Raw genomic sequence first — 11,810 nt, 5'->3', positions numbered from 1 at the left:
TTTTCCTGAAGAAAGTCCCTGGGCAAAGTCGTGTGAGTGCTCTGAAAACGAAAGTGATTTTCTTAGCCCTTCCTTTTGTGATGACACATCCTAGCCATCCAGGGTTTGCAAGGCTTTCTGGCTCAGGGTTCGTGCTTTGGAATCTGAATCAACCAGGAGGAGACCAGCTTCAAAAGTTACATGAGCAGTGCCCTAGCCTCAAGAGCTTTGAAGGGCAGGAGACCCACTGAAGATATTAAGACCACAGCCCTCTTCTGGCTCAGTTGTCCTTCTGGCAGCCCCAAAGCACACTGCTTAACTTGCACTCAGTCTGAGAAGACCTGCAGCTGGTGTCAGCACCACCCCACTGTCAGAGAGTAGCCAGTGTGCCTGGGGCCTGGTACTTCAGGAGGCTCCACTTACCTGCCACAGGACTGAAGAGGGAGGGGGAAAGTAAGTAATGAAACTCTTCTATAAACCTAGTGTTGGGAGAGGATCCAGTCAGGGACTTTCATCAGATGCATCTATAAGGGAGGGGTACACAGTGACTCCTAGTGTGCCCAGGTGGGGGTGATGAGGGAGGCAATAAAGGCCTTCCCCTAGCTGTGCAGACAGCATATGGCCCCCTGAGGAGTGTACTTCTCCTTTGGGGAGAAGAAGTGTGTTAGTTAAGGTGAATTGGGTGGGGTGGGTGGGCAGGGAAGGAAGGACAGATGTGTGGTGGTGGAGGAGAGGATCCCTCCTCATTTGGAGGAGGAGGGGCCGGTCAGGGGAGGAGAGCAAGACGGGGCACCTGGCAGCTGGGTTTGCATTCATTATAGGTTAAGCAACACTGGAAATGGCATCCCCTCCAGTCAGGCCCTGTGTAGAAGAGTGCACAAGGTGGGGAAGGACACCCAACCCCAGATGGCATGTCCGGAGCTGCTGAGCCAGGCTCCCTGGTGGCTGCCCTCTAGCAAGGACCTGGGAGCCCATTGGTCAGCAGGGTCCACAGCAATAAGGCCTAGGCAAGCCCTGCTCCTAACATCCAGTCCATGGGCCCGAGCTGTTTCACCATTAGCTTTGGTATATATTTTGTATACATGTTGTTGTTAGGTGCCATCGAGTTGGTTCTGACTCACAGCGACACTGTGCACAACAGAACGAAACACTGCCTGGTCTTGCACCATCCTCATTATCGTTGTTATGCTTGAGCCCATTGTTGCAGCCACTGTGTCAGTCCATCTTATTGAGGGTCTTCCTTTTTTTTGCTGACCCTCCACTTTACTAAGCACGATGCCCTTCTCCAGGGACTTGTCCCTCCTGATAACATGTCCAAAGTATGTGAGACAAAGTCTTGCCATCCTCACTTGTAATGAGCATTCTGGCTATACTTCTTCCAAGACAGAATTGTTCATTCTTCTTGCAGTTCATGGTATATTAAGTATTCTTAACCAACACCATAATTCCAAGGCATTAGTTCTTCTTCAGTCTTCCTTATTCATTGTCCATCTTTCACATGTGTTTACGAGGCAATTGAAAATACCATGGCTTGGGTCAGGCACACCTTAGTCCTTGAAGTGACGTCTTTGCTTTTTAACACTTTAAGGAGGTCTTTTGCAGCAGATTTACCCAATGCAATGTGTCTTTTGATTTCTTGACTGCTGCTTCCATGGGTGTTGATTGTGGATCCAAGTAAAATGAAATCCTTGACAACTTCAGTCTTTTCTCCATTTATCATGATGTGGTTTATTGATCCAGTTGTGAGGATTATTAAAACAAAACTCTTTTGTTGAGGTATAATCCATACTGAAGGTTATGGTCTTTGATCTTCATCGTTAAGTGTTTCAAATCGTCTTCACTTTCAACAAGCAAAGTTGTGTCATCTGCATATTGAAGGTTGTTAATGAGTCCTTCTCTGATCCTAATTCCTCTTCTTCTTCATATAGTCCAGCTTCTCAGATTATTTGTTCAGCATATAGATTAAAAAAAAAATTGCCTTTGAGTCGATTCTGACTCATAGCAACTCTACAGGACAGAGAAGAACTGACCCATAGAGTTTCCAGGGAGCACCTGGTGAATTTGAACTGCTGACTTTTTGGTTAGCAGCCATAGCACTTAACCACTACACCACCAGTATAAATAAGTATGGTGAAAGGATCCAACCCTCATGCACATCTTTCTTGACTTAAAACCACGCAGTATCCCCTTGTTCTTGAACAACTGCCTCTTGGTCAGAGTACAGGTTGCTTGTGAGCAAAATTAAGTGTTCTGGAATTCCCATTCTTCTCAATGTTGTCCATAATTTCTTGTGATCCACGCAGCTGAATGCCTTTGCATAGTTGTTAAAACACAGGTAAACATCTTTCTGGTGTTCTCTGCTTTCAGCCAGGATCTGTTTGACATCAACAATGACATCCCTTGTTTCACATCCTCTTCTGAATCCAGCTTGAATTTTTGGCAGTTCCCTGTCGATGTACTACTGTAACCACTTTTGAATGATCTTCAGCAAAATTTTACTTGTGTGTAATCTCAATGGGTACTGGTTGATAATTTCTGCATTCTGTTAGATCACCTTTCTTTGGCATGGGTATAAATATGGATCTCTCCCAGCTGTCTTCCAAATTTCTTGGCATAGACAAGTGAGTGCTTCCATTGCTGCGTCTTTTTGTTGAAACATCTCAATTGGTAATCTGTCCATTCCTGGTACCATGTTTTTCACCAATGCCTTCAGTGTAGCTTGGACCTCTTCCTTCAGTACCATCAGTTCTTGATCATATGCTACCTCCTGAAATGGCTGAACATTGACCAGTTCTTTTTGGTAGTGACTTTGTATTCCTTTCATCTTCTTTTGATGCTTCCTGTGTTTAATATTTTCCCTGTAGAATCCTTCAGTATTGCAACTCAGGGCTTGAATTTTTTTCTTCGGTTCTATCAGCTTGAGAAATGTGAGTGTGTTCCTCTGTTTTGGTTTTCTATCTCCAGGTCTTTGCACTTGTCATTATAATACTTTGTCTTCTTGAGCTGCCCTTTGAAATCTTCTGTTCAGCTCTTTTACTTCATCATTTCTTCCTTTGGCTTTAGCTGCTCGACGTTCAAGAGCAACTTTCAGCCTCTTCTGACATTAATTTTGGTCTTTTAAAAAATATTTTATTGCAGTTTAGAGGAAGGTTTACAGAACAAACTAGTTTCTCATTAAACAGTCAGTACACATATTGTTCTGTGACATTGGTTAACAACCCCATGACATGTCAACACTCTCCCTTTTCAACCTTGGGTTCCCTATTAGATTTCCTGTTCCCTCCTGCCTCCTAGTCCTTGCCCCTGGGCTGGTATGCCCCTTTAGTCTCCTTTTGTTTTATGGGCCTGTCCAATCTTTGGCTAAAGGGTAAACCTCAGGAGTGACTTCATTACTGAGCTGAAAGGGCGTCCAGGTGCCATTCTCTCAGGGTTTCTCCAGTCTCTGTCAGGTCAGCAAGTCTGGTTGTTTGTTTTGAGTTAGAATTTTGTCCTACATTTTTCTATCTTTCCTGTCTTTTCAATGACCTCTTGCTTTCTTCATGTATGATGTCCTTAATGTCATTCCACAGCTCGTCTGGTCTTTGGTCGTTAGTGCTCAACACGTCAAATCTATTCTTGAGATGGTCTCTAAATTCAGGTGGGATATACTCAAGGTCATACTTTGGCTCTCGTGGACTTACTCTGATTATCTTCAGCTTGAACTTGAACTTGCATATGAGCTATTGATGGTCCGTTCCACAGTCAGCCCCTGGTCTTCTTCTGACTGATGATACTGAGATTTTCCATCATTTCTTTCCACAGATGTGGTCGATTTGATTCCTCTGTATTCCATCTGGCGAGGTCCACGTGTATAGTTGCTGTTTATGTTGTTGAAAAAAGGTTTCTGCAATAAAAAAGTCGTTGGTCTTGCAAAATTCAGTCATGCTATCTCTAGCATCATTTCTGTCTCCAAAGCCATATTTGACTTTAGCTACCTTGGCCAACTACCAATCCTTCTTCGTTTCCATCTTTCACGTTCCAATCATCGGTAATTATCAGTGCATCTTGATTGCATGTTTGATCAATTTCAGGCTGCAGAAGTTGGTAAAAAATCTTCAGTTTCTTTATCTTTGGCCTTAGTGGTTGGTGTGTAAATTTGAAAAAGTTGTATTAACTGGTCTTCCTTGTAGACATGTGGATATTATCTTATCACTGACAGTGTTGTACTTTAGGATAGATCTTGAAATGTTCTTTTTGATGATGAAAGTGACAGCATTCTTCTTCAATTTGTTGTTCCCGGCATGGTAGACCGTAGAATTGTCTGATTCAAAATGGCCAATACCAGTCCATTTCAGCTCACTAATGCCTAGGATATTGATCTTTATGTGGTCCGTTTCATTTTCGATTTCCAACTTTCCTAGATTCATACTTCATACATTTCACGTTGTGATTATTAATGGATGTTAGCAGCTGTTTCTTCTCATTTTGAGCCATGCTTCAGTATATATTGTGTGTGTGTGTATATATATATGCACACATATACATAGTTATCACATACCTATTGTATATAAAATGTAGCCATAGTTTTATTCAATAATATAAGCATGTGCATGTATTCTTGGGTTCTGCCAGTGTAGTGGTGGAGCCAGCACAGCCAGCAGAGGGCTCTGAGTAGCCTCCTCTCTGTTACCTAGCTCACTAAAGGGACACCCTGGTTTCTCATGTCAGCTAATGACGTGTCTACAGGGCTAGATATCAAGCCAAATGGAATTAAAGGTGCTTCACAAAATTTACCTTGCACATTAATGAAATACAGATTACAAATTGATCGCTATCTAAGTCTGTTTAGGCATGTACTCAAAGAGGTTAAAAGACTGAGCATCCCAGCATAATTGAGATGTCCACATGAAAGAAACACCCCCATGTCTGGAGCCCCCACCTCCCCCAGGAGCCTTTCTTTTTCTGGTCTTACCATTTTTTGGCTGCATATTTTATATTGCTTTATAGATATGGAAACCCTGGTGGCGTAGTGGTTAAGTGCTACGGCTGCTAACCAAAGCGTCAGCAGTTCAAATCCGCCAGGTGTTCCTTGGAAACTCTGTGGGGCAGTTCTACCCTGTCCAATAGGGTTGCTAGGAGTTGGAATCAACTCGACGGCACTGGGTTTGGTTTTTGGTTTTGGTATAGACATAGGCTGATGATGATACGATTTTTTCTAATCCTCTATTATTGGTTCATTTCAGTAAGTCTTTCCTAGTTCTGCTTAGGTATTGATTGGTTCAGTGCTCTGCATGGCAGAAGCACATATATATTTGCCTGACCATTATTCATCTTAAGGAGCCCGGGGGTGTTTTTTGCTTTTAAAATATTTTTTCTTTTTATTAAAAGTTTTACATGTTGTAGAAAAATTAGAAAATAGATAATGAAACCGGACAACCTGTAATCCCTCATTCCACATTTTTGTATGTTTTTCCTGACGATCATCTATCTGTCCATCTATGTTAAAGTATAATTACAAATACAGGTTTTTTTTGTCTTAGTTACCTAGTGCTGCCGTAACAGAAATACCACCGTGGGGGCTTTAAAGAACAAGAACTTATTGTCTCTCAGTTTTGGAGCCTGAAAGGCCAAATCCAGGGCATCAGCAGATCTCTGCTCTGTCTGCTCTGGAAGATCCTCCCTTGTCTCTTTCAGCTTCCAGCAACCTCGGGCATTCCTTCACTTGTAGGTGGATCCTCACATGGCATCTCCCCCTGTGTATGTCTCTGGATCTGTTTTCCATTTTTTAAGACCCTAGTCAGGAGGAATTTGGTTTAAGACCCACCCTACTGCAGTATGACCTCAATAACATAACGTAAAAGAAAACTCTTATTCCCTAACAGAGTCATACTCCCAGGTATGAGGATTGGGCCTTCAGCATATTTTTGGGGGGAGTACACAATTCAACCCAAGATATACATCCATAAATATTCTACATAATTTTAATGGCTGCATACCATTCCACTAGATGAGTATAGGATAGTGAATGTAATCATTGCAGCACCATTGAACATTTGGGGCGGGGGGTGTCCTGTCTTTAGCTGTTGCAAACAACAGCCGCAGCTAAATCTTTGTTCACATTCTTAATAATCTCCTCGGGGTAAATTTCTGGACAGCAGATTACTACAATAATATTAATAGCTAACATTATTAAGTGCTATATGTGACAGACACGATAAGCACTTCACTGACATTGTGCTGTCATGCAGGTATTGCTATTTAGCCCATTTTACAGGTTGAGAATCTGAAGCACAAAGTGTTTATGCTCTAAGTCACACAGGTCATCTGAGGTGGGGAGGGCAGGGTGAGACTGGGGTCCTGGCCATCAGGCTTTGCTGAGCCTGTGCAGGAACGTTTGTCAGGCTTTGATCATTGACCAATTGCCCCCCGAAAAATTTTTTACACACAATAGCCACGTAAGAGAGTTTCCAGTTTCTTGAGTTGCTGCCAGCACTGCACCCTGGTCATGATCCTGCAGTTGGTTTCTGTCATGCAGTTTGCCACGTGAGTCTAGTCTGAGTCTAACACGCCACACACTCCTTTCTGACTCGGTCCGACTGCAGACTTGTCACTTCCTTCAAAGGTGGATTTCCTGTGAAACATATTCCCCATACAATCCTAGGTCCACACTTTCCAAAGGAAATGTTCATCCTGCTTATCACGTCTCTGTGAGATGCCAAGGGGCAAAGGGCAAAAAGAGAGAGAAGAGAAGTCAGAATCTGTCAGCACTGAGAACTTCAGAAGGTAGTGCTGACCCTGTCCTGGAGGATTTATGGGGGTGAAAGAATTAGCAAATGATACAAAACCCACTATAATCAAGAGTTCCAGATGTGTTAAGCCTACCAGGGCTGGGTGGGGGGGTTCTACTATCACCTCTATTTGTCATTGATTCTGACTCATGGTGACCCTGTATGTGTCAGAGAATTGCGCCCATAGGGTTTTCAGTGGTTGATTTTTCAGGAGATCTTCTGAGGCATCTCTGGGTAGACTCGAACCTCCAACCTTTTGGTTAGCAGCTGAACGCATTAACTGCACCACCCAAGGACTCCAGGTGAAGGCTTCAGGGAATAAATAAACACCAAGGCACTTGGAGCTGACTCCAGGTGGAAAATGGATGTATCATTTGAAGAGCTGGAATATGAGGAGGGTGTACTCTAGGAGTTAAAGGCCCAGGAGACTCAGGCCTGGGAAAGTGAGGGCCCTGACCAGAGCAGGGGAAGCAAGAGCTTGGGGAAGCAGGTGGGTGTCACCTCCTCTGGTGGGACTTCTCTAAGGGGAAAGGGTCCTCTGGTTCTTATTGCTTTTTTTTCCTCCAGAATTCAGTCACCCTTTTTTTTTTAATCATGGGTGAGGAAACCCTGGTGGCACAGTGGTTAAGTGCTATGGCTGCTAACCAAAAGGCTGGCAGTTCAAATCCACCAAGTGCTCCTTGGAAGCTCTATGGCGCAGTTCTACTCTGTCCTGTAGGGTCATTATGAGTCGGAATCGACTCTATGGCAATGGGTGAATCATGGGTGATAGCTCTGGTGGTGCAATGGTTAACCAAAAGGTTGGTGGTTCAAACACACCTGGTGGCTCTGCAGGAGAAAGACCTGGTGATCTGTTTCTGTAAAGATTACAGCGTAGGAAACCCTATGTCATATAGGGTCGCTATGAGTCGGAATCGACTTGACGGCCCACACCAACAATTTTCGTAGAACAAGAAATAATTCATTTATTAATATTTTCTGATATATTTTTAAAATATTAGGTTCCATCGTAACCAAGGAAATTTGAAGAATTCCTCAAGAAGAAACTTTAAAATCAATAATAAAAACCAGTAAAAAAATCCTACTATTGAAAGGCCCATTCAACAAAAAAGACTTTATTTAGAAGCATTGTTGTTGGTGTTAGTTGACATCAAGTCGACTCTGACACATGGCGACCCCATGTGTGCAGAGTAGAAGGGCTGCTTCATAGCCTTTTCAAAGCTGTGATCATTCAGAAACAGATCTTTATAATACTAACTTTTTATCAAAGCCCAATGTATATATGTTTAAAAAAAACTCCAGAAGAATGGATGTCAAATGATATATTTTTTAATTGTGCTTTAGGTGAGTTTACAGGTCCAGTTAATTTCTCATACAAAAAATTTATACACATACTGTTATGTGACAGTATCTGCAATCCCTATAATGTGATAGTACACTCGCCCTTTCCACCTTGGGTTTCCCGTGTCTATCCAGCCAGCTCTGTCCCTTCCTGCCTCCGGACAGGAGCAGCCCATTTAGTCTTGTGTATCTACTTGAACTAAGTAGCACACTCTTTGTATTTATGTTTTATAGTCCAGTCTAGTCTTTGTCTGCAGAGTGAGCTTTGGGAATAGTTTGTTCTGGGTTAACACAGTGTCCCGGGCCCGCGGCTTCAGGGGTTCCTCCAGTCTCAGACCATTAAGTCTGGTCTTTTTATGTGAATTTGAGTTCTGCTCCACACTGTTCCCAAACAATATATTCTGTATGGACTGATACATTATGGAATTTTTAGGTGTGATGGTGGTGCTTATTCAGAGACCATGCTTATTCTCAGATGTGTGCTGTAAGGGTGAAGTGGTTGTGCAACTGATTTCCAAACAGTTCTCTAAAACAAGTAGATAGGAAATAAGTGAGAGAAAGAAAACACTGCAAACGTTAACACAATTGCTGCATCTAGAGATGGGTGTATGGGGTTCATTGTACCAGTCTTTTAACTTCTCACATTTAAATTTTTTCAGAACAAAAAGTCAGGGAAAAATATATCTTCTGGATGAAAGGATTACTGGTGATGTTAGCAAAGCTATAAAACATCAGGAATTGTTGGAATTGGTAAGCCAATTGTTTTCTGATCCTTGCAGCCAAGGACTTTGTGTGCTGTACCTACAGTGCTGAGTCACATCTTTGTGCCATTGCATAAACAGCTACTTTGGACAAAACTTGTACTACACTATGGTGGCCCTTGACCCCAGGGGCACTGTACACTCTGGGTGCTGATTTGTCCACTCAGGCCAGTGGACTCACGTGGACACTGCTTGTACTTAGCTTGCCATAATAAACCCACTTGGTAGACTCATGTCAGCTGAACCTTGCACCTGCTAGCTGGACTGATACACTGTCCAGATGAGTATACCCTTCCCAATGGCCCAGCTCTACCCCTGTGGGGGCCTAACCAAAGGAAAGAACTACAGTGTGCTGTTGCTACAAGCAAGTAATTAGCAACAATCTCAATGTCCAGAAATGGAGAACAGATGACAAAATGCTATGCAATCAGTGAAAATACTGCAGAAATATACTGAGTGACATGAAAAGATTATCAGGCTAGAGAATAGTATGGGTGGTATGAGTAAATTTTTTAAAAAATGACAACCATGCCCACAGATTTGGAAGTATGTACACTGAATGGTTAACTCTGGCTGCCTCTAGGTGGTGAGATTTTGGTTGTTCTTTTTGCTTACCTGTATTTTCTGACTCTTCAGTAATGAACATGTTCAAAAAGCAAAATAAGTTAAAATAGAATGACATTTAATAAACAAATCTCACTATGGCACTTCCTCATAAAAATTACAATTTAAACCTGGGGACTGCATACCTGTTTACAGGATGCACCCTCCACTGTGGTCAGGCTTGAGGTTCTGGTCTTGGGACAGCCAGGTTACATCTGGGCTCTTTCACTCTTTAGTGCTGCCTACCTCTTAAATTTACACCTTCATCTGTAAAATGGGGTGGAAGTAGCAATAGAAATGTCACAGCTTTGTGGAGGACTAAATACTACACAGAAAGCTCTTTGCACAATGCCTAGTGTTACTAAGTGCTCAGTAAATGTTAGCCATTGTTACTAACATTAGATGTCCTCAGCTTTCTCTGAGGGGCCTAGCAAATGCCTTCTGTTCACACTAACACCAGGCACTCCCACAGCTGTGCTGTGCATCTTCCCTCGTTTTCAGAGAAGGGAGCAGTTGAGAGCCACAGCAGCACTCCTGGGCCATTCCACCACACTGAAGCTGCCTTATCCTGGGTGGGAGGGAGAAAGTGCTTATTAACTTGCCTAGCGGTTAGAGCCCAGTGCTCAGGAGCCCCAGAAGGAAGTGTCTTTCCTCACCACTACTGGGAGGGGAAGAAGTATAACTTTAGGGCCAACAAGAGCACATTTATTTGGAAAGCAATAATTTCAAAATTATCTTCCAAATTCAGTCTGCAGGCCAGGGTGGATACCCTGAGTTAAATGGGTAAATAGTCATCAATCATTCACTTACTAAGTGAAATTTTAAATTAAGGGCTTATCTGGAGTGGTGTTTTTCCAAATTTCTCCAATAAAAAATCACCTGGAGTGCCCTGTAAACACAGCTTTCCAGGCCATCATCATAGAGATTGATTCAGTGAGTCTGGGATGGGCCGGTAATTTGGAAATTTTTATTTTTACAAATAACCTACAGATGATCATCATCAAGGAAATCTGAGAAACACTGATCTGGCACACGATTTTCAGCTTCCTTTACAGATTTTAAGGCTTGGACTACTGAAATCCCAGACTGACCCATTGAAAAGTCTTATCCAGTCCAGTTTTAGAAAAACTAAGGCCGGTCTTTTGACCATTTGGTTTAATAGCCTCTCCTCTTCAGGGCCATTACCCATCCTTCATTCTGGTTGCTTCCTGAAGGCACTGTTTCTTGTTTCCATTACTGGCCCAGCTGTTCTACATCAGGTTTTTCTTGAAGGATCCATCTTCCTTGAGGTAGAGCACTCAAAGCTAATTATTTTTTAAATAGATTTCTCATTAAAGGATTGTAATAACCTTTGCTAGCTTCTGCCTTGCTCCTTCTCTCTTGAAACTTAAGCAGCTAGGGCACTTTACATAGACTCAATATTCCGCTCTTTCCACCTTAAATCTCATACTGACGACCCCGTCTATGCCAGCTTGGATCTCATCGCTTTCTTTAACAGGCCCAACTCCCTTTGGCGTGCCGGTCAGGATGATATCGCCTTCTTCCAAGGTAATGATCTTAGAAACGTAGCTGATGATGTAGGGGATGGAAAAGATCATAGAGGAGGTCTCACCCTCCTGCCTGAGCTCGCCGTTGACCTTGAGCCAGAGTCTCAGCTTGTGAGGGTCGGATATCTTCTCCTTGGGCACGAACGCGCTGACGGGGCAGGAGGCAGTGAAGCCCTTGGCCAGGGTCCAGGGCAGCCCCTGCTTCTTACACTCGTTCTGCACGTCTCTGGCGGTCATGTCCAGGCATAGGGCATAGCCGGCCACGTAGTCCATGGACGCGGCCTGGGGCACCGCGCGGGCGCGCCGGCCCATCACCACGCCCAGCTCCAGCTCGTGCTGCAGGTCACGGCTGTAGGCCGGCATGAGGATGGGCGAGCCATCGGGGGCATAAGCGCTGGACGGCTTCAGGAAGAGCACTGGCTCGCTCAGCACGGCGCTCCGCATCTCCTTGGCGTGCTCCGCATAGTTCCTGCCCACGCACACTATGTTTTTGCCCCATTCCCAGAAGCGGCACAGCTGCCTGGGAGCCGCCATTACGCCCGCGGTCGACGGGATACGGCGCTCCGAGTCACGTGGGCCCGGCGGGGCCAGACGCGGCGCCTACGGCTGCCCCGAGGGGACAAATCACCTCCGAACTGTCCGGTCGGCTACAGCCCTGTCCATTCCGCGCTTGGCCTCCTGGGAGCTGCTGTCTGGAGGCTGCCTCACTGCTGCCCGGCCCGGGGAGGCCGGCCGTATCCCCAGGAGGAGGCTGAGGTCGGCACGCAGCTCTCGGGAACCGACACCGCCTTCAGGGCTCCCTGCAGCTGCTA

General features: G+C 44.3%; 2 protein-coding genes across 2 annotated transcripts in view; one reads left to right on the top strand and one right to left on the bottom strand.

Annotated features, from left to right (window-relative positions):
- Window positions 1–110: 110 nt before the first annotated feature.
- Window positions 111–11,810, top strand: part of HAGH (hydroxyacylglutathione hydrolase) — a 33,526-nt gene continuing 21,826 nt past the window's right edge. Inside the window, exon 1 of the mRNA XM_049902968.1 lies at window positions 111–432. The gene's annotated coding sequence lies outside the window, so the exon portion shown is untranslated. The remainder of the gene's footprint in view (window positions 433–11,810) is intronic.
- Window positions 8,060–11,800, bottom strand: FAHD1 (fumarylacetoacetate hydrolase domain containing 1). Its single transcript, XM_049902970.1, has one exon. It carries the CDS (start codon window positions 11,530–11,532, stop codon window positions 10,867–10,869), a length of 666 nt encoding a protein of 221 aa, XP_049758927.1. The 5' UTR covers window positions 11,533–11,800; the 3' UTR covers window positions 8,060–10,866.

This window comes from Elephas maximus, chromosome 12 (assembly GCF_024166365.1).
Source record: "Elephas maximus indicus isolate mEleMax1 chromosome 12, mEleMax1 primary haplotype, whole genome shotgun sequence".
Lineage (NCBI taxonomy): Eukaryota > Metazoa > Chordata > Mammalia > Proboscidea > Elephantidae > Elephas > Elephas maximus.
This window is presented reverse-complemented; position numbering and strand designations above follow the sequence as displayed.